This window comes from Miniopterus schreibersii (assembly GCF_964146895.1).
Source record: "Miniopterus schreibersii genome assembly, chromosome: 10".
NCBI classification, from domain to species: domain Eukaryota; kingdom Metazoa; phylum Chordata; class Mammalia; order Chiroptera; family Miniopteridae; genus Miniopterus; species Miniopterus schreibersii.
Genome location: NC_138110.1, coordinates 50,364,020 through 50,390,684, shown reverse-complemented (window position 1 = coordinate 50,390,684; position 26,665 = coordinate 50,364,020). Strand labels below are relative to the sequence as shown.

General features: G+C 44.8%; 1 protein-coding gene across 1 annotated transcript; it reads left to right on the top strand.

Moving 5' to 3' along the window:
- Positions 1–1,512: 1,512 nt before the first annotated feature.
- Positions 1,513–26,651, top strand: COPG1 (COPI coat complex subunit gamma 1). Its single transcript, XM_081148503.1, has 24 exons — positions 1,513–1,690; positions 2,496–2,548; positions 3,004–3,084; positions 3,347–3,418; positions 3,550–3,629; positions 4,741–4,816; positions 5,001–5,093; positions 5,533–5,619; positions 7,019–7,176; positions 7,269–7,402; positions 9,380–9,447; positions 9,701–9,889; positions 10,828–10,923; positions 13,933–14,176; positions 15,078–15,153; positions 16,216–16,319; positions 16,779–16,904; positions 17,196–17,264; positions 20,797–20,939; positions 21,274–21,445; positions 22,117–22,214; positions 23,740–23,878; positions 24,155–24,253; positions 26,176–26,651. The coding sequence occupies exons 1-24, from the start codon at positions 1,654–1,656 to the stop codon at positions 26,304–26,306; spliced, it is 2,625 nt and encodes an 874-aa protein (XP_081004629.1). The 5' UTR covers positions 1,513–1,653; the 3' UTR covers positions 26,307–26,651.
- The last annotated feature ends 14 nt before the right edge of the window (positions 26,652–26,665 follow it).

Genomic DNA, 26,665 nt, shown 5'->3' with positions numbered 1-26,665 from the left:
CCTGAATAGATATTTCTTCAAAGAAGATCTACAAATGACCAGTAAGCACCTAAACAGATGCTCAGTATCACTAGCCATCAGAGAAATGCAAATCAAAGCCACAGATACCACTTCCCACTCACTGGGATGGCTATAATAAAAAAGACAATAGCAAGTGTTGGTAAAAATGTGGAGAAATTGGAACCTTTCTATATTGCTGGTAGGACTGTAAAGTGGTGCAGATGCTTTGGAAAACAGGCAGTTTCTCAAAAAGTTAAACACAGAGTTATCATATCACCAGCATTTCTACTCCTAGGTATATATTCAAGAGAAATGAAAACATATGTTGCACTAAAACTTATACACAAATGTTCATAGCAGCATTATTCACAACAGACAAAAAGTACAAACAACTCATATGTCCATCTACTGATGAATGGAAAAACAAAATGTGGTACTGTATATCCATAAAATGTAATGTTATTCAGCAATAAAAAAGAACAGAAGTACTGATCCATGTTACAACATTGGTGGACTTTAAAAACATTACACTAAGTAAAAGAGGCCAGACACACAAGAGGCCAAATATTGTATGATTCAATTAATATGAAATATCCACTATAGGCAAATCCATAGAGACAGAAAGTAGGTTAATGGTTGGGGGAGCCTGAGAAGGGTAGTGAGGAATGGAGAATGACCTCTAATGAACATGAATTTCTTTGGGGGCTGATAAAAATGTTCTGGAATTAGTGGTAATGGGAACACAATCTTTTGAATATACTGAAAACCACTGAATTGTACACTTTAAAAAGGTGAATTTTAAGGTATGTAGATTTTGTCTCAATTTTTCAAAGTAGTAAAATTAATAAAAATATCACAACTAGGATGTTGATATTGATATAATCTATCACCATTATCCAGGTTTCCCCAATTTCTCTTGTACTTTCAGTATTCTGAGTTTCTACAAAGGACTTAACAATTATCACAAAGAATGTATATTACATTTAAAAAGTAATGCCCTAGCCAGTTTTTCTCAGTGGTTAGAGCATCCGCCTGGGGGCTGTTCCAAGCAGGTAGGAGTGAGAATTTTATATATCTATCCATATATCTATATATATCTCTATCTCTAGCTATATAGATATGGATACAAATATATCTCCTTGGGTAAGGATTTAAAAAAATAACAAAAAAATAATAATAACCCTACAATTATTTATAAGCCCATACTTAAAGCCGGAGTCACAACCCACAATTCTCATTGTATATAGTTTTCTATAATAGCATAACATAAAAGGCTATTTACTCAGCACAGTTCATCCGTATTTCACCGTCTTAACATAATCCAAATCTCTGGGGTTCTCTTCTGCAGAGACAAGGTGAGCGTACGGTGCAGAGCTGGGGTGCCCGTCGGTTCTGAGCCTAAGGCCTCCGCCCCTTCTCCCAGCGCCCCTAACGCAGCCCCGCCCCAGGCCCCTTCCCGGCAAAGACAGGGTTAAAGCCGGACAAAGCGGGGCGGCCGGCATGTGCGCATGCGCAGAGCGCGGAGCGCGCTTGCGCAGAATGGAGGGTTACGTGGCCGGCGGAAGTGCTTGTGTGGATCGGCAGTCGGACCACCACTGGTAGCCTCGCCACTCCAGCGCCGGGCTGCTGCTTTGCGCCCCCGCCGGCACCACCATGCTAAAGAAATTCGACAAGAAAGACGAGGAATCGGGTGAGGGGGCCCAGGCATGGAGCTAGGTTTAGGGAAAGCTGGACCATCGCGCAGGCTCTCAGTACCCTTCGTGGGAGCCCTCCTTCGGGGCTTCTGTCCTACCGGAGGCCGAGCAGGCCCAGGGAGGTGCAGAGGCTTGTGCGAAGGTCCGCAGCTGGGCAGCCGCAAGCCTCGGAGAGCCCGGGCATGCTCCACTGCCCCCCATTCGTAAGATCGGACCGCCATTCGCTGGGTGACCTTGGTCCTCAGTTTCCTCATCTGTCAGGGGGGGTAGCAGATGCTCCTGTTTCCATCGCATCTCTTGGGATTCGCCGGGGCTGCGTTGGTGCTGGCCAGACTGGGGCGTTATCTGTGGAGCCAGTGTCCTGCGGATGAGGACCTGTACTCATTCATTTATTCAGCAGACATTGAGTGCTTATTGCATGCCAGGCACTTTACTGAGTCTTACACTGCAGTAGAACAAGTGAGACACTTACTGCCTAAACCGGGAATGTTAGAATGGTCACAGGCATAATGGAGGCGAGAGACATAAACGAAGTAATAATAAAACATGTAGCTAATGACAAATGTGACAGAAAGACTGAACCAGGGCTGCTTTGTGACTAAGTGGTTTTGGGGTACAGGGCAACCCTTACAGGAGAGTGGTATGATTTATAGGCAGGTTGTAGAGCTTTAATTGCCATTCAGAGGAGTTTGAACTTGATTAGGTAGACAGTAGAGGCATACATCAGTCCCTTCTCTTTGGGAGAGTTTTGAAATTTAGGGTCACAACTCGTACTCAGTCTTCTCTGTTCTCTATCTGTAGGTGGAGGCTCCAACCCATTCCAGCACCTTGAGAAGAGTGCAGTACTCCAGGAGGCAAGTGTCATTTGATCCCCTCTCTCTTTCATCATCATGTTCAGGATGGATGCGATTGATATACTAACACATTCAAAGTGTGGTTTAAAGAACAACAGGGGAGAAACCTGTTCTGGAAAGAAAGGAAAACTTTGTTCCTGGAGAGAGTTCATTATGCTTACATTTTTGTGGTTCTTCATTTCTCTTTCTGTTTAACAAGCATTTACTAAGTATCTGTTAGTCAATAAATGAGTACATTCCTAACATTTAAATTAAGGAAGATTTCAGGAGTTGTTAATAGATGAATTAAAGAAATAAAAACCCAAACTCTACTCTTTCCTTATGGAAATAAGCTTATCTAAGCAAGTATGTTTATTTACTCTGGGACCTCACAGTCCTTGAATGTGCTTGATGGTAGTCAATGGAAGGGAAATATACAGGGCTAGAAAGTAATAACCTTGGTCACTTCTTCTTAGGCCCGTGTATTTAATGAAACTCCCATCAACCCTCGGAAATGTGCTCACATTCTCACCAAGATCCTGTACCTCATAAACCAGGTAACAGGGTGAGGCTTAAGGGTGGAGAAAACAGTGTTGGGAAATGTCAGAGTACTCATGTCAAAGAGCCCTTAGGCTATGCAACAGCCCATGTCTCGTCGTAGCCAGTGGCCCAACTCTTGGTCCCCTCAGCATCCAACTCTGATGTGTTGCCTTTGATGGGGCTTCTGCAGGGTCTGAGGATCTGGCCTGAGCTGATCCAGCAGGAAGAGCCTTCTGGCTCCTCCATCCCAAGCTGAGACTTCTTTTTTGATTAAAATAGGGGGAGCACCTGGGGACCACTGAAGCAACTGAAGCCTTTTTTGCCATGACCAAGCTCTTTCAGTCAAACGATGTAAGTGCCACAACCCCAGCTTTACTTGAGAGGGAAAGTCTGGAGTTTTGTGTAGCCTTGACTTTCCTTTTTCTAACCCTGGCCCTCATGCTGGGCTAGGGGTCATAGGGCTTTTTGCATTTCTTTCCCAGCCTACCCTTCGTCGAATGTGCTACTTGACCATCAAGGAGATGTCTTGCATTGCAGAGGATGTCATTATCGTCACCAGTAGGCAAGTCTTGGGTCTGTGGATGGTTCCTCTGATGGATTCTGTTGATACAGAGACCATTTTTTCTCACGTATACTAGACAATGAGATATTTAATTGGCATATTTCTAGGTGCCCGTTTACCTTCTGATTCCCTCATCCTTCATTTACCGCTGCCCAACCCATGGCAGCCTCCAGAGTGTGCTATTTCCCTTTTAATTCTCTGGCCTTAGCTCGGGCATAAACTTGCTTCCCTTAGATTCCTCTTAGTCACCTGAGCCAGCCTGAACTCTCACAATGACTTTAGTGAGTACCAAGAGAGAACACAAGAAAAATGAACATAGAGCATGTAAGAGGTACACAAATAGGCTTCCTTACTAAGTGCTGGTTTCTACATTAGTTTGAGTGATTCAGGGGACAGATGTGACTGAAGTATATCCCTGCCCTTAAAAACTAGGGCTCAGGTCTCTTATTTCTCCTTGTCACAGTTTTTTTGTTTTGTTTTGTTTTGTTTTTTAAAAATATATCTTTATTGATTTCAGAAAGAGGAAAGGAGAGGAAGAGAGAGAGATAGAAACATCAATGATGAGAGAGTCATTGATTGGCTGCCTCCTGCACGCCCCCGACTGGGGATCGAACCTACAACCTGAGCATGTGCCCTGACCGGGAATCGAACCCCGATCGCCTGGATCCTAGGTCGACGCTCAACCGCTGAGCCACGCCTGGCCAGGCTGTCACAGTTTTTTTGGAGGGTATAGAGGGGATGTCATATTTATTTGTAGGTTCATTTAGAAAATATCTGTTGACTATCAGTCCCTGTGTTTAACTCTGGGAATAGAGCAGCAAACAAGACAGACATGGCCTCTGCAGCCCCAGAATTCAGAGAGAAATAACCAGGCAGCCAGGTCATTCAGAGTAAAAGCAGGGGAGTGACCTGGTCTCTTTTGAGTTTTATAAAAAATCCTCCATCTGGCTGCTTCATGGAATTTGGCTTGGATAGAGAACACTAATTAGGAGACTCATGTAGTAATCCAGGCAAATGTGGTGCTGGGAGCTATAGAGGAATGGGTGAGAACTTGGGCTTGGGAAGGGCAGGCCAGGCTCTTGAGTGTGGACAACACCTTCTCCCCCTGCAGCTTGACAAAGGACATGACTGGGAAAGAAGACAACTACCGGGGCCCAGCCGTGCGAGCCCTCTGCCAGATCACTGATGTGAGTCTACTGCCACTACCTAGCTATCTGTCCTTTCTCTGCTTTTCAGTCAAGGTTCAGTTTCATCCTTTGCATGCTTTAGGTTGTCCCTCCTCGCCTCACTTCTCCACACCTGTCACCTGCATTCCTAAAGGTTACTGAGGATTGATTGGGTCCCCTCCTGCCCCACTCCTTGTCCCTACAGAGCACCATGCTGCAGGCTATTGAGCGCTACATGAAGCAGGCTATCGTGGACAAGGTGCCCAGTGTCTCCAGCTCTGCCCTGGTGTCTTCCCTGGTGTGTAGCTGTAACCGGGGCCCTGCAGGGCCAGGGGTTGGGTTGGGTGTGGGGTGGACAGGATCAGAAAACTGAAGAAAATACCAGAGTTGCTTTCCAGTAGGTAATAAAAAGTGTTTCCTGTATCCCTAGATCTGAGAGTCCCACTTACCTTCTCAGTGAAGTGCACTGGGGAATTCTGGGTTGATAGAGGAGGGGCCAGTTGAATGGCCTTGATCCATCCTTTAGGGTGACATATTGTAGGAGTTTGTGGCTGGGAGAGTGTGGGTAGGAGCCATCCTGTGCTTGTGTACCATCTCAGAGGACCAGGACAATGGAAAGGTCCTGGGCTTTGTCTGAGGGAAAAACCAGGGCCCAGCTGAATGGTGAGCCAGGCCCAGCAGATGTGGTGGGAGAGCCTACTGCCTGTCTGCCCCTTAATGTGCCCTGTTGCCCACAGCATCTGTTGAAGTGCAGCTTTGACGTGGTCAAGCGCTGGGTGAATGAGGCCCAGGAGGCGGCATCCAGCGATAACATCATGGTCCAGGTGAGGTGTGAGTGGAGCAGTGGTATTTAAAATACTTTGGCAGATGGCATGGCATTGGCCAGTCAGAATGGGCTCTAATCGAAGAGGTCCTGGTGGCCCCTAACCAGAGCAGGATTTAATCCGTTTGTCACTGGATTATGGGGCGATTTGAGGTGCTTTGGGGAAGGGGCTTTAATATTCTGGTGCCAGAATATTAAAGTATTTTGATAAAGTTTTGGGGTATGCACTGTAGCAAACCTGGCCCAGGCAGGCAGAAGGCCTTTGTCCAGCTTGCTTTGTTAGTGATGCATGGAAATATCTTAGTGGGACTCCTGTCTACGTAACTCTTCTTTAGTGATCTAGGCCAGGAACTCCTTTTATCTCTGTGGGTCTCAGTTTGCTTGTCTGTAAAATGGGGATGAAAGTTTCTGCTTCACAAAGCTGAGAGGATAGAATGAGACAACATCTGGCGCATACCTGTGCGCAGTTTCTGTGTATTTCTCTCTTGTCTTTCTCTTCTCCCTCTACATTGATTCTCATCTCCGGGGTCAGCTGTGGCCCCTCAAAGCACTTCCCAGGGTCCAAGAAACTTCTCACATAGAAGGCACCCACAGTCTTCTTAGCACTTGAATGCCACTCTGGTAAGGAAACAGAAAAGAGCAGAAGGGACAGGAAATGACTTCGTGTACCTTACATCTCTAGAATGGAGTCCCTGGATTTCAGGTCCTCTAGATCTTGCTTTGCCAGTACCAGCCATGAGTCCTTGGACGAGTCAGTAGACTAAGAATATCTACCTGTGTAGGGTTTACCATTGTTGTATCTGAGACCTTACAACACATGTCCATGCTCAGGGCCCAGCTCTCTCTCTCTTGTCTAAAGACACTGAGTTTCTTCCCATTCTTTCATCTCTGTGGTATCTGTTTTCCCCTTCACATCTGTACTCATGATGCCTGTCAGAGCCCTTGCCAGAACTGGGGGCAGGAACAAGAACTACAGATAGACTCATGTGCTTTGTTGAGCACTGTGTCAGGAGCTATCCATGAGTCAGCTGCTGTTGATACCCATTTTATTTTATTTTTTTAATATATCTTTATTGATTTCATAGAGAGGAAAGGAGAGGGATAGAGAGATAGAAACATCAGTGATGAGAGAGTCATTGATCGGCTGCCTCCTGTTACACCCCTGACTGGGGATCGAGCCCGCAACCTGGGCATGTGCCCTGACCGGGAATTGAACCCCCATCGCCTGGATCCTGGGTTGACGCTCAACCGCTGAGCCATGCCCGGCCGGGCTGATACCCATTTTAAAAATGAGAAGGAAGGCTGAAGCCCAGAGAGATGCAGTGGCCTGCCCTGGGCCACACAGCTAGTAGACCTAGGCTTCACATATTTGTACTCTGCTGCTGTCTTCTGTCCTCTAGTACCATGCACTGGGGCTCCTGTACCATGTACGTAGGAATGACCGCCTGGCTGTCAGTAAGATGATCAGCAAGTTCACCCGGCATGGCCTCAAGTCTCCCTTTGCCTACTGCATGATGATCCGGGTGGCCAGCAAGCAGCTAGAGGAGGAGGACAGCAGGTAATGGCTCTTGTCTCCCCTCGCTAGGTGATGCCTCATTTAACCTACCTTGCTGGGCCATTTCCAACTTCTTATCACTTGTTTTTTTGTAGCCGTGACAGCCCACTGTTTGACTTCATCGAGAGCTGCTTGAGGAACAAGCATGAGATGGTGGTCTATGAAGCTGCCTCAGCCATTGTCAACCTGCCAGGCTGCAGTGCTAAAGAGCTGGCCCCCGCTGTGTCAGGTTACCAGACATTCCTTCACCCCACCCTCACACATTTGTGCCTGCCGGGAACTAGGCCCGGAGCTAGGGGCCAGGGGAAGAAAGAAAATCCCCTCCAATAGGCCACAGTCTAATGTTAAGAAAAGGAATTAGTACCTAGTAAGCACCTGCTCTGTGCTAGGCACTCTACTGGGGCCTCTCACATGTGTTACATTTGGGGGGTGGGGTACTTTTAGTTCCATCTTACCAGTAAAAGAGGCTGGGGTTCTGGTAAGTGGCATAGGTGAGGTTCAAATCTGCTCTGCAGCCTGTCGGGCTGGCTAGCCATGGCAAGAAGGCCTGGTGGAGGAACCCAGGAATTATGAAACCAGTGCATGCTTCCTAGGGGCTGAGCTGGCTTAGGTAAAGAAGAAAGCAATTCAGAGGGTAGAGTCTGGACACTGGAGCCTGATAGCCAGCGTGGGAGTCCTGGGTTTGCCACTTAGCAACTGAGCCTGGGCGAGTCATCCATCCTCTCCATGCTTCACCTTCTCTGGAGTGTGGATAGTAATTGTGCCTGTTACATAAGGTTACAGTAGGCAGTGAACTTGTGTGATCTGTACACGTGGCTTGGAAGAGTGCTTAGCACCATGGTGAACACAGCGAAAGCGTTCTTTGCTGTTAGTAAGGAGAAGCCACTTGCCTCGAGTTGTTTCAGATCTAGTCTAACCATTCATTGCTTTGCCAAGTGCCTGTGCTAGGTGTTGTGATCTCACTGTATATCAGAATGGCAAGCATGTGATGTGCTAAGTGGTTGGTACTGGAAAGTGGGTATGTTGAGAGGTTAGAAGAGGAGAGGTTCTTAGGGGTACTAAACACAGATTCAGAGAGAGGGAGAGTCTTCTAGAAGGACAAACCCAATGACAGCCAAGATGTTATGGCAGGAGAGTTTGAGTTGCAGCTATTTTGAAAGGAATGGACCTGTTTTTCTAATCGCCATAATAATGGTATAACCTGTCCAGTCAGAGAGTTGGAGTTCATGTTTGAAGAGAAAAATCTCTCTTCCTTCTTGGAGACAAAAAATACAAGAACCAAATGAATTTATTCACTGATTTAGGTATTCATTCATTCTTATTGTATTCCCCATATTTCCAGAATAATGAAAGACATAAATAAGATAGAACCTTCAAAATAAGAGTTATCTTATTTTAAGAAAAACAAAAGTCCTGAAAAAGTATAAGGTAATAAAAGCCAAGTAACAGAAAGGAACATGGTTACCTCAGAAAACAGTAGTCAATTCTGCACCAGGAGTGCAGAATTGAGCCCTGAGCTTCCTGACAGCTAAGGCACAGGGTAGGATATGCTGCCTGACATGCACCGCATAGTATAGGAACCGAGGTCATTGTTTAAGCCAGGACTAAGGAAGTTCTGTTGGTTTCTGTATGTGTCTCAGAAGAGGGGAATGGAGTTCTACTTCACAGGGGTCCAGGGCTCAGGCTTCATTCAGGTGCAGGCAGTCCTGGATTTCAGTCCTGGTTCTGCTAGTTACTTACTGCTAACCTAGAGTTACTTCAGTTGCTTAACCCCTTTTTGCCTCAGTCTGCTTATCTATTAATGGGGATAATAATAGTAGCTGCTTTGTAAGGTTGTGAGGAATCAATGAGACAAAGCAGGCAGCTCCTCAGCACAGTGCCTGACACACAGCAGGTGCTCAGTAAACAGCAGCTCTCGTCATTCACAGGATCCATTAGGCTCTCACATGCATATTAAGGCCTCTGTGCTCATAGTTCAAATACCCAGGGAGAGAACTTGCTTCCTTGGTTGAGGTAGGGGTGCCAGTTGGGAAATGAGCTAAGCAGAGGGTTTGGATTGAAACAGCCTCAAAGCCCTTACATGCTCTCAATGCCCTGTACCTGCCCCTTCCCCTTCCCCCACCCCCCCTGGAGGCCTACCTGGGTTTTCCCAGATGCCAAGCAGTAAGGGCAGCCTGGCACATGGCATCTGTCTGTCTCCCCGCAGTGCTCCAGCTTTTTTGCAGCTCACCCAAGGCTGCTCTTCGCTATGCCGCTGTCCGCACCCTCAATAAGGTAAGGGTCCAAGGTAGCAGAAGGGGGCCCTGGCCTTCTGAGGGTCACGGGAGGTGGCTTGATCCAGCTGGAGGTATTTCCAGGCCTTACCTGGATGAGTGTAGCCCTGGTCACAGTTACTTTCTGCCAGATGGTGAGATGAGTTCATCCAAAGGAGCTCTGACTGGGCCAAACCCATCCAGTGGAATGACAGAATTCCAATTTTTTTTAATCTGTTGTCCCTGTCCTCTTTATCTCTTTCCTCCCAAAATAGGTTGCCATGAAGCATCCTTCAGCAGTGACAGCCTGTAATCTGGACCTAGAGAACCTGGTCACAGATTCAAATCGCAGCATTGCCACACTGGCCATTACCACCCTCCTCAAGACTGGCAGTGAGAGCAGCATTGACCGCCTCATGAAGCAGATCTCCTCTTTTATGTCAGAGATCTCGGATGAGTTCAAGGTACCCAGGGCACCTTGGGAACACCCACAGTCCCCAGAGTCAGGAAGATGCTCTGTGCCCCCTCTCCATGTTCCTAGCCACTGGGCCAGGATTGACCCTGATGGACAGTTCAGGCTTGAGGATTCAGTGGAGAAGGCTGGTACATAACCCTTCATCGGGTTTGGCCTTGGGAGTTGCTCACAGTCCTGCCTCTGGTGTTTGTCTACATTGTTCCTTTTATAGCCAGTTGGCAGGGCATGGTGTGAGGACTGAGGGAGTAAATGTTGTCGAAGATGCTGCTGCTTTCCATTTTGGGTTGATGGTGGTGCCGTTGATTAGTTTGGGGAAGGAGGGAGAAGGTTATGTCTTGGATCAAGGAAGGGGGAAGGTAATGATGGTGACTGCAGACATATTGTGTTTGTGGGCACCAGGTGAAGTTTTCTGGTAGACAGTTGGAAACACTGAGCTCAGACAAGAGATGAAGATCCAGGAGTCAGTGGCATAGAAGAGGTAGTTAAAACTATGGGAGGAGATAAGATTGCTAAAGAGACTGAGGGAAGAGAAGAGTACAGAAGAGACAGAATACCCAAAGAGGAGTCTGAAAAGCTGATCGAGGGGAATCTCAAAGGAATGGGGGGTGGTAGGAAGAGAAGCAGGACAAGTGAGATGGAGAGGGGGCTTGTAGACTTACCTTGAGGTTTCAGTAGCAAAAGAGAGTTTGGGGTCCTCGAGTACGGATTTGGGACTGATGGGACTGCTCTGCCTGTCACCCTGCCCTGGATGGGTTCAGGGACTGTGTGCTCCCTGAGAGTGGGGATGGAGTTCCTTTTGTTTCCCTGCCCTGTGTCACATCCAGGGTCTGGCCTTGCCTAAGGAAGGACTTCATTGGCACCTATTGAACTAAGTAACTCCAGCCTGGTGGCAGGAGGCTGCTGCTTATGCATGTCTGTTTGACTCAGGTGGTGGTTGTCCAGGCCATCAGTGCCCTGTGTCAGAAGTATCCTCGCAAACACGCTGTCCTCATGAACTTCCTGTTTACCATGCTGCGGGAAGAGGTAAGAGTAGGGGGCGTGCAGGGCATGCCAGGGCTCCTGATGCTGGGAGCATCTTGGTTGCTGGCTCCATGTCAGTTTGGGTGTATCCAGATCAACCTGTTAACTGGGTAGATTTCCTGATCCCTGTGGCCCTTTAAACTCCTCTTGAACCAGCAGATAAACATGTAGCAATTACTAGTAATTATAGTAATAACTATAATGACTTAGTATCCTGGCTTTAAAGATACAGTAGGTGCCCTGGGGCAGTGCTTGTGCAGATAATGGGATACCGTGTTTTGTACTGGTAGCTGGTGTAGAAATTTTCTGGACCATTCCAGGAGCTCCATGGGGTGGTTTCTTGTGAAATCTATGCTAATATGTGACATTTGTTATAAATTTTTTCCTGACATGGATTAGTGAGTCAGTTACACCACCTTTCTTGGATGTCTCAACAAAACCAGTTAATTCAGAGGAGTAGAAGCAAAGTGTTTGTGGAGTAGATTTGGTTCCCAGATATTTGGTGCTCCTTTGCCCCAGCCTCAGAGTGGCCCTTGGACCGAGGCAGTAGAGGAGCCATTGCCTTGGATGTCTTTGGGGTTCCCAGGAATATTGGAAGGGAGGAGAGCACTAATATTTAGGGAGCCTTCAGCTAATGGGCACTTTGGAGACGCTACACAGGGGATACAATCTTATGATCTTCATAACAGGCCCTGTCCATTGACATTATTTTCTCTCTTTAAAAATCAGGGATTTGAGACTCAGAAGTGAAGTACCCTGCCTGTGGTCACCTGACCAATACAAGTCTGAGCCAAGATCTGTCTGACTCCAAAGCCCATGATTTTGTCCCACATCTCCTTATCTCCTAGACAAATTCATGGTTCAATATAACAGTTGAGTGTAAGACCTTCACTTATTAGAGTGTAGCACTTAGACACTGAGACCTTGTCTTCTAGAAATGAGTCTGTTTCCAGCTTTCTCCAGACAGGCTTATTATTGTTTAGTTAGAGCAGCTGCCAGCAATGCCTTGATGTACTTACTCTGAACTTGGTGCCTACCAGGCTGACTGACTGACTATAGAACTAATAATGAAAATAGTGCTTGAAGGTTTACAGTGTACCTACAGCCTTATTGAAATGTACAAATGCATCTTATCCTTCAAAATAAGGAGTGTAAGGCTCAGGCAAGGAAAGTGGCTCAGAGGCATAAAAAACTAATCAGAACAGGGGCCAGATTTCATCCACAAATAAGTCTTACGTAGATTGTACAAAGTTTTAAACATTTCAGATTAGTAGCCATTATTAAAAAATCAGGAAAACACTACCACTAACACCATAACAGATTTCCAGTTTCTCCTGAAAAACTTGTCAGATCTGGCAGTACTAGGCTGAGCGGTGATTTTATTCTTTAGATGGGGCAGGCACTGTTCTTTGCCCCACCGTTCTCATTCATTCTGCTTTATATTGTCAGGTCACATGCCTGGCATCTATGGGCATCTCATTTGCCACCTTTGTCATTAAAGTCTATAAGTAGCAGAACATAGATTTGATCGAGGATCTTCTATCTACTACCTCATCTGCCTTTTTAAAAAAATTATGGTGAAACATGCATTACAAAACTTACCTTCTTAACTGTTTTTAAGTGTGTTGCTTCACTTCTCTGAGTCTCAAATCCCTGATTTTTAAAGGGAGAAAACTGTTTTTTTTCTTTGTGGGTTTTTTTATTTTGTTTTTTTTTTAAATATATCTTTATTGATTTCAGAGAGAGGAAGGGAGAGGGAGAGAGAGAGTTGAAACATCAATGATGAGAGAGTCATTGATCGTCTGCCTCCTGCACGTCCCCCACTGGGGATCGAGCCCACAACCCGGGCATATGCCCTGACCGGGAATCAAACCTCAATCTCCTGAATCCTAGGTTGATGCTCAACCACTGAGCCACGCCCGGCTAGGCAAGAAAACCGTTTTAAATAGTTACCATCTTAACCGTTTTTAAGTATTAAATATATTCAAATTATGTAACATCTCCTTTTCCTCTTGTAAAACAAACTCTACACCCATTGAACACCAGCTCCCCCTTCCCTCACTCCCTTCCCAAGCCTCTGGCAACCACCTTTTTGCTTTGTATCTCTATGAATTTGACCTCATATAAGTAGAATGAAGCAATATTTGTCATTTTGTGACTGGCTTATTATTATTTTTTTAAAATACATCTTTATTGATTTCAGAGAGAGGAAAGGAGATGGAGAGAAAGATACAGAAACATCAATGATGAGAGTCATTGATTGGCTGCAGCCTGCAACCCGGGCATGTGCCCTGACCAGGAATTGAGCCCTGATCGCCTGGATCCTAGGTCAACACTCAACGGCTGAGCCACGCCCGGCTGGGCGTGACTGGCTTATTTCTTGAGCATAATGCCCTCAAGGTTATACCATATTGTGGCATGTGTCAGAATTATCTTTCTTTTTTTAAAAGACATATCTTTTTTTTTTTTTTGAGAGGGAGGGAGAGAGAGAAACATTGATTTGTTCTTCCACTTATTTATGCATTCATTGGTTGATTCTGTATGTGCCCTTACTGGGGATCCAACCCTGAACCTTGGCGTATTGGAACAGTGCTCTAACCAACTGAGCTCCCCAGCCAGGGCTAGAATTTTCTTCCTCTTTAAGGCTGAATAATATTCCACTGTGTGTGTATATATGTATATACACTACATTTTGTTTATTCATTCATCGGTCAGTACTGTTTGCCATAGCATCTGCACTGCCCATTTTTCCTTTTACCTCAAAGGTAGGAAGCAAATAAGACTCAAAATGTTTCTGTTAAACCAAATACTGTTAGATCTGGAAAGGCCCCAGCAAACATTCAGTGTAGGTCTTTTGTTTTACACAGAAAGGAGATTGAGTGTGAGAGCCAGGTCCCTTGTCTTCACGTTCTGTGTTTGGACCACTGTCTTTGGTTCTGGTTAGGCCCTGAGCCTCACAGCTCATTCTGGAGCAAGCAGCCTCCTTGTTCAGCTTGACCCCTCCCATTGCAGGGTGGATTTGAGTATAAGCGGGCCATTGTGGACTGCATCATCAGCATCATTGAAGAGAATTCAGAGAGCAAGGAGACAGGACTGTCACACTTGTGCGAATTCATTGAGGACTGCGAATTCACTGTGTTGGCCACCCGCATCCTACATCTCCTGGGCCAGGAGGGGCCCAAGACCAACAACCCCTCCAAGTACATTCGCTTTATCTATAACCGAGTGGTCTTGGAGCATGAAGAGGTCCGGGCAGGTGGGTGTGAGCCAAGGCTGAACTTGGGTTCTTTGCTTATTCTTAAGTAGACTGCCCTGGCAAAGGGGACTGAACCCCCAATGGGGACAGGGCACTTGGTGTTCTTGCCTCACAGGCTCAGTTTTTTATAATATTGCAGAAGGACCTTAGATGCTTAGAGGTCATCTAGTTGAATGGTTTCTTAACCTCTCTGTTTTATTGATTTTTCCCCCACTTTATATTAGTGTTTAACTTTATTTCTTTTTTAAAACAGTAGCTTTGAGATGTAATTCACATACCGTAAAATTCACTCTTTTAAATAAGTGCAATTTATTGTGCAACCATCATATTATTTATTTTTATAAATATATCTTTATTGATTTCAGAGAGAGGAAGGGAGGGAGAGAGAAACATTAATGATGAGAGAGTTATTGATCAGCTGCCTCCTGCACGCCCCCCTCACTGAGGATCAAGCCCACAACCTGGGCATGTGCCCTGACTGGGAATGGAACCACCATCTCCTGGATTATAGGTTGATGCTCAGCCACCCAGCCACGCCATCCAAACATACTAATTTTATTTTTAATTTACTTTTCTTTTCTCCTCATGCCCACTGACAGATTTTCCTCTTTCAGCAGTTGATAATCATGAAGTAATAGTTCATTTTCTTATTGATGTTAATCTAATGCTTAACTGTGAATTAAGGCCATTTGGATATATAAGCTGAGAAGCCTGACGTTGTGGCCAGCTTCTGGGGCCTCATCATAGTTAATGCTGAAAATGGCTCCTGGAGCCCTGGATTGAGGCTGCCTTCTCCATGAAATGGATGAGGAAATTGAGGCCGGGTGGTGCCAAGATCCACCCAGAGCCACTTGTTGTGTTGGTTCTGGTGAATCAGGTATAATGTGTTTCATAAACACAGGTGCTGTGAGTGCTCTGGCCAAGTTTGGAGCCCAGAATGAAGAGATGTTACCCAGTATCTTGGTGTTGCTGAAGAGGTGAGTGTATGCCTAAGGACCCTGGTAGACGGCAGAGTTCTCTCAGGCTCAGACAACTTTCCTTTGTCTCTTTTTAACTATAAAGGGGAGGGGCAGTGAATTATACAACTATGGATTGAAGGGGGAAAATAGAAGGCATAGAAGAACATGAAAGAGGCAGTATACAAAAATGCCTTCACCCAGATGTGAGCGTTGTTCATTTGAGGTTTGTGTTTTTTTAAAAAAAAGAACTTTACTGAGATATAATTTGTGAACCTTACAATTCACCCTTTTAAAATGTATAATATGATGGTTTTTATTCACAGAGTTGTATAACCATCATCACAATCTAAGTTTAAAGATTTTTACCTCCCTCAAAATAAATCCTATGTCCATTAGTAGTCATTCCTCATTTTCCTTAACACCCCACCACCACCAGCCCTGGACAACCACTAATCTACTTTCTATCTATGAATTTGCCTGTTCTGGATATTTCTTATAAATGCCGTCATACAATTTGTGTGGCCTTTTGTGTGTCTCGATTCTTCAAAATGTTTTCATGTACTTTACTCCTATGTACTTTACTCCTTTTATTGACTAATATTTCATTGTTTGGCTATACCACATTTTATTTATTCATTCGTCAGTTTGTGGACATTTGAGTTGTTTCTACTTTTTGGCTCTTGTGAATATGCTGCTATGAACATTCCTATACAGTTTTTGGTATGGACATATGTTTTCAGTTCTCTTGAAGATGTAACTAACTAGAAGCGAAATTGCAGGGTCATATTAAAATTTTTTTTATTTTACATATGCCATTGGATACAGGAGATTGATTGCCTCCCTCACTGGGTGGGCTTTAGGGAGGATCCAGGGAATATGAATATCGTCACCTCCTGTTAATTAGTTAGAGTCTTATGGGTCCCTTTGTGGATTTGGTGGCTGGATACCACATCTGGGGACTGTGTTCTCAGAGCTTTAAGAGACCAGCTTTCTCTCACCATTCTTTGATGAAGCCCTGTAGGACCCCTCCTTTCACCGCTATGGGGCCCTAATCAGAAGTACCTTGTGTTCTCGCTGTAGGTGTGTGATGGATGATGACAATGAAGTCAGGGACCGAGCCACCTTCTATCTCAATGTCCTGGAGCAGAAGCAGAAGGCCCTCAACGCAGGCTATATCCTAAATGGTGAGCTTTTCCCTCTCTGTCTTTCACTTTCTTCCAGAGCTGTGACTCTACTCATCACTCTGGAGCTGGGCAGGGGTAATCTGAGTCAAGACTCTTTCCTGGACTTTCATGGCAGCTTCATAGCATCCCTGTGACCCCAGGAGACCTCAGGTCATGTGGTTCACACTAGTGTGGGTGGAAACAGCCCAGTGAATTGGAACACTAGTAATTAATTATAAAAAAACCCCTCTATTTGCATAGTGCTTTATCCTTTATCAGGCACTCTAGTATGTATGTTTATTCCCCACACCAATCCTATCAAGGAGGGTTTGGATGAGGAAGTAGAGGCTCAGCGAGTTAAGTGGCTTTTTCAGGGTTGTACAGCCTAGACCCTAGGGCCTCAGTTTTCCATGAAGGATTCCTGGTGCTCATTCTGTCATGCGTTCCAAGCAGAGTGACCTCTTTCCCACTTTCCTCTAGGTTTGACCGTGTCCATCCCTGGTTTGGAGAGGGCTCTACAGCAGTATACTCTAGAACCATCGGAAAAACCTTTTGACCTCAAGTCTGTGCCCCTGGCCACCGCACCCATGGCAGAGCAAAGGACAGGTAAGTAACACTTGTGCTCCTTTCAGAGGCCCTCAGGTTCAGGCCTCCATTGGCAATGAAGCTATTAAACCTAACCAGGATGGATGGGGTTGTGCTGGGAGGAGGGAATAATCCTTTTTGTTTCCGGCTCCAGGAAATGGAGACATACATACACAAATACTTGCTCTCTTTCTTACATGTTGTATACTACAGACTCGTAGGAAATTGTAATCCCTAAATAACAGCGCTGTGCTCAACACCACACTGCCCATTACTGGAGTTGTTGATCAGCATGTGTATTTGCTTCTACAGAAAGCACCCCCATCACAGCAGCTAAGCAACCTGAGAAAGTGGCAGCTACCCGGCAGGAGATCTTCCAGGGTGAGTAACAGTACTCGGTGGGGCTCTTAGGAGCAGGGCTCAGTCTCCTCAGCTTTGGAGTAGTTGCTTTCCTCAGGGGAATTCAGAGCAAGAACTGTTGTTTATTGTGTCTGTCCTGGATGCTAGGCCCTGAGAGTACTTTAGATAGTACATTTGATCTTCATGTGGAGGATATTAGGTCCATTTGGGATCTGAGGAATTGGAAGTTCAGAGAGAGTAATTTGCCCAAGGATGCACAGCAAGAAAGTGAAGAGGCTGGAATTAAAATGCAAATAAAACTGGCTTAGAGCTACCTCTCAACCTTGGTTCTAAAGGCTCAAACTCCTGGAACCCAGGCTAGTTCAGGATGTTTGATTTGGCACAGTTGGGGTCCAAAGACACAGGTACATTTTCTTGGGTTCCAGATGTGTTCAGTCCACATTATAATACAACATTTTGGTTAAGTATTTATCTGTTCCTCTGGTCTTGCATTTTTAAGGGACAAGGCTGTGTATCTAATTGCCAGACCATTTTATCCATTGAATTGCTACCTTCAAGGACTAGCACATATCTCTCTTCCATTCCCTCCCTGATCTCCTAAGCTCTTCTGTCTGATCGCTTCTATTCCATCTCTTCTGTCTTCTCTTAAATAGTTCTGTGTGGTTGTCCACGTGTTCTGTCTTTTATTTTCTCTATCATAGCACTTAGCATAGTGCCTTCCTTAGAGTAGGCCCAGTTATTGTTGAACTGAATTAAATCCCCCCTTTTCCATTCCATTGCAGAATCCTGTCAATATGTTACCTTTCAGATTCAGGAAAACTAGGATCCTGAGCTAACTGGGATCACTTTTTTTTTTTTTTAAATCTTCACCCAAGGATATGTTTTCATTGATTTTTTAGAGAAGAAGGGAGAGAGAGAAACACTGATTGGTTGCCTCTCGTATGCGCCCTACTGGGCATCAAACCTGTAATCCAGGTATGTTCCCTGACCAGGAATCAAACTGGCGACCTTTTGGTGTATGGGACGACACTCCAACCAACTGAGCCACCCCGCCAGGGCTGGAATCACTTTTAACCTAAAACATTTCCTTCTGTATTAGTTCCCTCATGCTGCTGTCACAAATCACCACAATCTTAGTGGCTTAATACAACACAAATTTATTATCTGGCAGTTCTAAGGTCAGAAGTCCAAAATGGGTTTTGTTGTATTGGCAGTGCTGAGCTCCCTCTGACACTATAGTGGAAAACAGTTTCCTTGATGTTTCTACTTTCTGGAGGCCTCCTACATTCCTTGCATAGTGACCCTTTCCTCCATCTTCAAAGTCAGCAGCACAATCTCTTCAAATCTGACTCTGACCACCCCCTACCTCCCTCTCATAAGCACCCTTGTGATTACATTTGGGCCCACCCAGGTAATCCAAGATAATCTCCCCAACTCAAGATCCAACTTAATTTTATCTGCAAAGTTCCTTTTGCCGTGTGATAAAATATATTCATAGGTTCTGGGAATTAGCATGTTAATATCTTGGGGGTGATCATTCTGCCACACCTTCCTAGGAAGATTGCCTCTAAGCCTCTTAGAGGTTATCAATTCCATTTTAAACAGTCTTCCAAAACCTAACATTTATTAATCACATGTTAAGTTCCAGGAACTTCACTAGATCTTGACATTTATTGCCTCATTTATCTGTACAACAACTCTGTGAACAAGATTGTTGTATCTATTTTACTGATGAAGACTCAAACTCAGAGGCATTAATTGATAGCTAGTAGCAAAATCCCCCAGGCAGTTAAGTAAGCATCAGGTCCAGAAACTTGAGGCCCAGTGAAATCAATTCCCATAGAAAAACATTCTGGTGGCTGATGATCATGGTAGCCTGAAAGTTCCTCCTAATATGTAAGTTGGCTCTTTCTGGGCATCTGGTAAGGCCTGTCCCTGTACCCTACAACCAGGTTCCAGCGGTGAGCTAGGTCTTGTTGCCTGCACATTAGTTAAAGGTAATGGTCCTTCAGGCTGCAGAGGGCTGAAGCAATCATGTAGGCTCTTTATGGTGAGGTGGAAACCAAAATAACAGTAATGCCTACTTTCTGTCTCTCCCTGAAATATGAATTGAGTACCTACTAAGTACTAGATCCCTGGCCTCAGGGTACAATTCCTGTCCTTAAGGAGTTAGTTTAATTGGGAAGACAAGTTGAAGTCTTAGAGCAGTGGTCTTCAAATATCAGTAGCTATCAGTCATCTGAGAAACTTGTTAGAAACCTCAGATTTCTGGATCTCAAACCCAGAGATTCTGATAAAGCATATTTGAGTGGTATTTTTAAAATACGTTTTGCCCGGCTGAGCGTGGCTCAGCAGTTGAGTGTCGACCTAGGATCCAGGCGATCGGGGTTCAATTCCTGGTCAGGGCACATGCCCAGGTTGCAGGCTCCATCCCCAGTCGGGGGTGTGCAGGAGGCAGCCAATCAATGACTCATCATTGATGTTTCTTTCTCTCTCTCTCCCTCTCTTTTCCTCTCTCTGAAATCAATAAAAACATACTTAAAAAAATAAAAATAAATAAAAAGTGCTAGAAGCTTCTGCATTAAAAAAAATATATATGTTTTTATTGATTTCAGAGAGAGAGGAAGGTAAAGAGAGAGAGATGAGAATCATTGATCAGCTGCCTCCTGCATGCCCCCCACTGGGGATTGAGCCCGAAACCTGGGCATGTGCCCTGACCAGGAATCGAACCGCGTGACCTCTTGGTTCATAGATCAATGCTCAACCACCGAGCCACACCAACCAGGCAGGAATTGGAGTTTTTAACAAGCCCCCACCCCCAGGTAATTTTGACATAGGTGATCCATGACCGTAGTTTGAGAAATCCTGCCCCTGCTATAGAATAGGAAAGAGAGCGGCAGCTTTAGCCATTGTAGGCAGACACCATGTACAGGTACCTGCCAGATGCCTTTCACCTGGATAGGCCTGGGTGGGGGTCCGAGGGGCTAGGCTTTACCAGATACCCATAGACTTACTCTAAATTGGGTTTTCTGCAACACTCTGAATCTGAAACATTGCTCTTTTTTTAAAATGTATTTTTCAATTATTGTTAACACACAATATTAGTTTCAGGTATACAATGAAACATTTTTTTTATTGAGCATTTGTCTTAAGTGACAGAGGTATAGAACCAGATTCTGTAGCTATAACAGCATTCATTTAATCCTCTTATCCTCTTAGTATTTTCCTACTTGAGCTTCTAAAGTTGAGGGGCGGTCTCCAAATGGATCATGCCTAGAGCATTGAGGTCTCCAGTCAGTTTGTTTCTTCTGAGGTCTTTTGTGGGACCAAGGGGAGGAGAGTATTTATGGTGGGTAGTACAACTTGAGCAAAATTAGGGAGATGAGAAAATGTATCAGTATATTTAGGAAGTAGGAAATAGTTATATGTACACATCCACCCATCTCGGTAGGATGAAAGACCTTAAGAATTGGGCATGAGCATGTGTTAGAAACCATCACAAGTTGGTCTGGGAGTTGAGAAGCTGAGTAAATGTGTGGCCTGTGTTTTTCAGAGCAGTTGGCAGCAGTGCCAGAGTTCCATGGGCTGGGGCCCCTCTTCAAGTCCTCGCCTGAGCCCGTGGCCCTCACTGAGTCAGAGACAGAGTATGTCATCCACTGCACCAAACACACCTTCACTGACCACATGGTGTTCCAGGTGAGCAGGGAGGGCTGAGGCCCTGCTAAACCTTCTGGGACCAGATCTGATGGGTCCTCTAGGGTAATGGCTTCCCCCATACTGAGCTGGTCATCAAGCCCAACTTGATGACTGGGTCTGTCACCAGCTGGTACGTCTCCTGCATCCTTGATCCAGGACCTTTTTGGCTCCTGAGTGTTAGCATGGAGACAAGGAACCTAAGCAGGGTGACTGGGATGGGAGTCAGCTTGGGCCTTGCAGCGAGAGGTAGAATCTCCTGGCTCTTCTACTGCAACAGGGCTTTGACCTAGAGCACTGTCTAAGTAACTGCCTACCCCCCCCCCCCCCGGTCCAGTTTGACTGCACAAACACACTCAACGACCAGACCTTGGAGAATGTCACAGTGCAGATGGAGCCCACTGAGGGCTATGAGGTGCTTTGTTATGTGCCTGCCTGGAGCCTACCCTACAACCAGCCTGGGACCTGCTACACGCTGGTGGCACTACCCAAGGAAGACCCCACAGCTGGTGAGCCCTTCTCTAGATACCAACCTCACCTCATGGTAGCCCTCAGAATCAAAATGGGGTGGGCAGCTTGTACACTGGCCATTTATCTCTTATTAGAGCTTCAACTCCTTGATTTTAGTCCTGAGGAGAAGGAAGATGGCTAATCTGGGTACTTTTCATTTCCTCCTCATAGAAGACCTATGGGATAAGTACTGCCATCCCTATTCATAGGTGAGGAAACAGACTTGGGTTAAACGGCTTACCTAAGCTCAAATAGGTGGTAAGAGGCCTAACCCAGGTCTGTCTGGTCTTCAAACCAGTATCCTTTTATTATACCATGAAAGAGTACAAAGGCACAAACACTGAAACGTCCCAGGTCTACTCCTCCCAAGGAAACCACCAGCTTCTTTTTCTAGGTGGCCTATTACTGTTGTGTGGACGTAGCCATTCTGAGTCATTTCTGCTTTCTTCTTCCTTCCCCACAAGGGGACTCCTTAAACTCATGACTAACTCTCCTGCCCTTCAACAAGGTGGTGCCTTCTGTCCAGATTTGTGGGGTTGGATGGCATGTTGCCACTACTTATAACGAGGCAAAGGCCTAGAGAGCCTGCTGTGGCCACCTGTCCTATGGAGGAGAGCATTCCCTGTAGTGGCTAGGAACATCCTGACCACCCAGCCTTTCTTTCTCTCAGTGGCCTGCACATTCAGCTGCATGATGAAGTTCACTGTCAAGGACTGTGACCCCACCACTGGGGAGACTGACGATGAAGGCTATGAGGATGAATATGTGGTAAGAAACTGGTGTCAGGAGGCTCAGTTTTGTGCCTGAAGCTGAGAATAACTCCCTCCAGAAAGTGACAACCAGACTTGAAGCATTTTCTTGCTGTTTTGAGCTTTATGGCTCTCTTTGAAAGAAATGGAAAAAATGCATGCTCATGTATAAAAAGAAAACTTGGAAAATATAAAAACAAAGTATAAAACATTACCCATAGTCCCTTGGGAGTTATTTTGGGGTGGGGGTGGGGTATTATATAATTGAGGTCATTCTGTACATTATAGATCTTGCTGTTTTTACTTAAAACCATAGTGTAGTTTCCCATATCATTACAAATACTTCATAAACACAGCTTTTAATGACTAAAATATTCTTATATAGCTATATCATAACTCACTTGATTCCTTTAATGTTGGGTACTTGGGATTCCACATTTTTACTATTTATAGATGCTGTATTAAACATTCCTTTGGGTACAAATTTTCAGAATATTTTCTTAGGATAGATTCCTAGAAGTAGAATAAGTGAGTCAAAGGGTAAGCATGATTTTAAGACTTGACTTTTCATATTGTCAAATTGCTTTCTAGAGAAATTAGATGAGTTTGCATTTGCCAGCCAGTCCTTTTTTACTCAGAAACAGCCCTTCCAATTCTACCTTTCTGAGCTTGGATAGAATGTTTCTGGGGTTTGACCATGGGGCAGTGGCTCAGTGCCACCTGAGTGTAGACCATGATGCTCAGTTTGGGAATGGAGATTGTTAGAGCTCCTCGTAACTAGACAGTCAGTCGCTATGGAATACAACTGACATCACTGTTGTGTTATGTCATCTTAAAACCATTGTAGAGGAAGGCCTTCCCTGAGCCTGCAATGACCCAGTGAGCAGGAACTGTCCTAGGACCAAATGAGCTCCTTGGGAGAACTGGGTCTGACACATTGCTTTTACTATAGGAGCTGAATCCTACTTATGCACACCTTAAACATCTGCAAGAGTAGGGGCTGGGTGAAGATCTGTTGGGTGAATGAATGGGAAATCTTTATGTATACTTAGTCCAAGATGAGGGGGGTAATTATGTGTCATGTTCAGGGAGGACACAGCTAAGATGGAGGTGTGGATCAAGTATATGTGAGGCCAAGAAGACAGCTGAGGTAAAGGGGAGGGCCTCCTGGGTCATAGGAGTGACAGAGCCAGAGGAGTCGGACCTCTGTGAGTGCTCTCCTGTACAGTCCCTGGATCTTTGAGGCACTGATTCTAGGAAGGTTTCAGAGGGGATGTGATCTTACAGCTAACACCCTCAGGTAAGTACTTGGGTCAGGGCATTTTCCAAGGGACTACTTGGCTGTGAGCACCTTGAGGACAGGTACCCGGTCAAGTTGCTGTGTGTCTCCAGAGCCTAGCAGTGTTCAGCACCTAGGAAGTAACTGCTCAGTGTGTTGCAGGAAAGGGTGAGTAGTGCATTCAGAGCAGAGGCCCAGATGTGTGCGGAGCAAGGACTCTCTCCACTGGAGGTGTGAACCTAACTTTTAACCTCCATCTCCCCAGCTAGAAGATCTGGAAGTCACTATAGCTGATCACATCCAAAAGGTCATGAAGCTGAACTTTGAAGCAGCCTGGGATGAGGTAGGGGATGAGTTTGAGAAGGAGGAAACATTCACCTTGTCTACCACCAAGACACTTGAAGGTAAAATCCTTGGCTACTGTTGAACTACTCCTCATATTTACTCCCTGCCCCTGCCCCCCTAGGATCCAGGGCCATGTCTACAGCACATACTTCAGATGCCACTTCATTAAAAGCCCTTCAGAGCATCATTAGGGATTGGGGAGTTGTGGTGGCACAAAGGGGAGACAAGTTATGTGGCTTAACTAATACAAAATAATATTAAATGTAAGCTAATTGAAAATGAAATGAGAAAAAAAAAGATATATGGCTTAATGATACTAAGATTTCTTTCTACAGAGGCTGTGGGAAATATTGTGAAATTCCTGGGAATGCACCCTTGTGAGAGGTCAGACAAAGTCCCGGATAACAAAAACACCCACACATTACTCCTGGCCGGTAAGCAGCATTTCTTGGGAAGGGCCTGGGTAGCTTGTAGCCTGGATGCTACTGCATTCTGGACTGCAGGATCCCACTGGGAACACAGGTGTTGAAAATTCACAAAGTAAAAAAAGACCTGCAGTGAAAGTCTCCCTCCCGACCTTTGTTGCCAGTCTTCCAGATCCCTCCCAACAGGCAACCATTGTTACTGTTACTAACAATGCCAGTATGTCCTTTCAGTGATTTTATGGATATAAAAGCTAATAAGTACATATTTTCCTTTTTTAATTCAAATGTTTATGTACAAATGGTTTTACTTTTTACTTAACAGTACATTTTGGAAATCTTCCCTATCAGCAGTTTCATTTGTTTTTCAAATTGTGGTAGTAAAATTATACATAACATAAAATTTACCATTTTACCCATTTTTAGGTGTACAGTTCAGTGGCATTAAGTACATTCATATTATTGTGCAATTATCACCATCATCCATTTTCAGAACTTTTTTATCTTTCCAAACTGAATCCTCATTCTTTTTTGTAGCTGCCTCGAATTCCATTGTGTGGACATACCATATTTTATTAGAACCAGCCTGTATTGATGAACATTTAGATTGTTCTAGTCATTTGCTATTACAGTGCTAAGGTGAATAATCACACCTTAAATGCACTGAAATCAAAGTGCATTTCTCATTTTGATACATATTTCCAGCCGCCTTTCATAGAAATTGTATGCCTTCCTACACCCTGGATAATGCAATGTGTTATCAGACTTTATGACCTTTGCCAGTCTGGGTGGAAAATGGTATCTTGGTGTAGTTTTATTTTACATTTGTTGTATACTGAAAGACATTAAGCATCTTGTCAAATGTGAAGTACCATTTGTATTTATTTCCTGTTTTGTGAATCATTTTCATAGTCTTTGTCTAATTTCCTAATGGGAATGGGATTTTAAGTATCATGGAAATATTTAAACAAAAAAAATTGAATAGTGTAATAAACACCCATGTTCTCATCTTCCTGATTCAACAACTACAGCATCTATATCCCCACCGTTGTCTTTCTCGCCCAAGTATTTTATTTTATTTTTAAATATATCTTTATTGGTTTCAGAGAGAGGAAGGGAGGGGGGAGAGAGATAGAAACATCAATGATGAGAGAGTTATCATTGATCAGCTATCTCCTGCACACTCCTGACTGGGGATCAAGCCTGCAACCAGGCATGTGCCCTGACTGGGAATCGAAATCTCCTGGATCCTAGGTCAATGATCAGCCACTGAGCCATGCCTGACTGGGTGTGCCCAAGTATTTTAAAAGCCAATTACAAATATAGCATATGTGTAAATCTTCCTGTATCTGTATGTTCCTCTAAGAGATAATGACCCTTTTTTTAAAAAAAAACAAGGAGTTGGGGGCAATATAATTATCACTCCTAAAACAGGGAACAAAAGGAAATGGGAGGGTTTTGTTTTTTTCTGAGTGTTTATAAACAGTAGCTCTGCTTCAGTGCCCTGAACACAGCTGACAACCCCCAAACCCATGTTTCCGGCCACAGTGAAGCAACCCAGTCCCCTGGGTCTTGCAGACACCTGCTCTGCGGTTTTGTCATGGTGGGGCTGTCCCTTCATCTGTGCTATTAGATTCAGCCAACATGTGTGAAAGCCTCTGTGATACCAGGTACACTGTTATATGTACGTTAATTCATTTGATCTTGGCAGAAGCTTAAAATATGTTTAGTGTTATCTCCACTTTAGCTCAGAGAGAGTAAGTGACTTGTGCAAGGCCTCACTCAGGGATTTCAGCCCAGTTTTCCTGGTTCTGGGCCTATTCCCACTTAACTATCCCAGAGCTGCCTTGATCAGTTGCTGCAAATGCCACTTCAGCATAGCCTCTGCAGCCCCCTTCTGCCTTATGTACGTGTACTTCTCTCTTCCCTTCTAGGTGTGTTCCGGGGTGGTCATGACATCCTGGTGCGGTCTCGGCTGCTGCTTTTGGACACAGTTACAATGCAGGTGACAGCGAGAAGTTCAGAGGAGTTGCCAGTAGACATCATCTTAGCCTCTGTTGGCTGAAGCTAGCCTGCATAGGCCCTACTCCTACCCTTTCCCCCCAACACTACACAGAAGTCTCACCTTCCTCATGTACCCAGTGGAAATTCCTTCCTACGCCTCTGGATTCAAAAACAATTAGGAATAATCGGGGATTTTTATTTTTTTTTATTTTGCCTTTGCCGCAGGACTGTTAGGGGGGGATACTTTTTTTTTTCTTTAAGGATCATTTTATTTTATCCTAGAACTTGCTGCCCTGCCTGCCAGGGAAGGACATCACAAATTAATAAAATGCTTGCATCTCCTCTTGAAATTATCCCCAAAGAAACCAGTTTATCCCTATAAATAAATCAGCATGTATTTATTGAATGACTGCTATGTCT

Excerpts from the sequence above, each read along its gene's own strand:
- COPG1 (XM_081148503.1), top strand. The coding sequence starts at position 1,654 with ATGCTAAAGAAATTCGACAAGAAAGACGAGGAATCGG. Across the intron at positions 3,085-3,346 it reads TCCTGTACCTCATAAACCAG|GGGGAGCACCTGGGGACCAC; the intron begins GTAACAGGGTGA and ends TGATTAAAATAG. Across the intron at positions 3,419-3,549 it reads AGCTCTTTCAGTCAAACGAT|CCTACCCTTCGTCGAATGTG; the intron begins GTAAGTGCCACA and ends TTTCTTTCCCAG.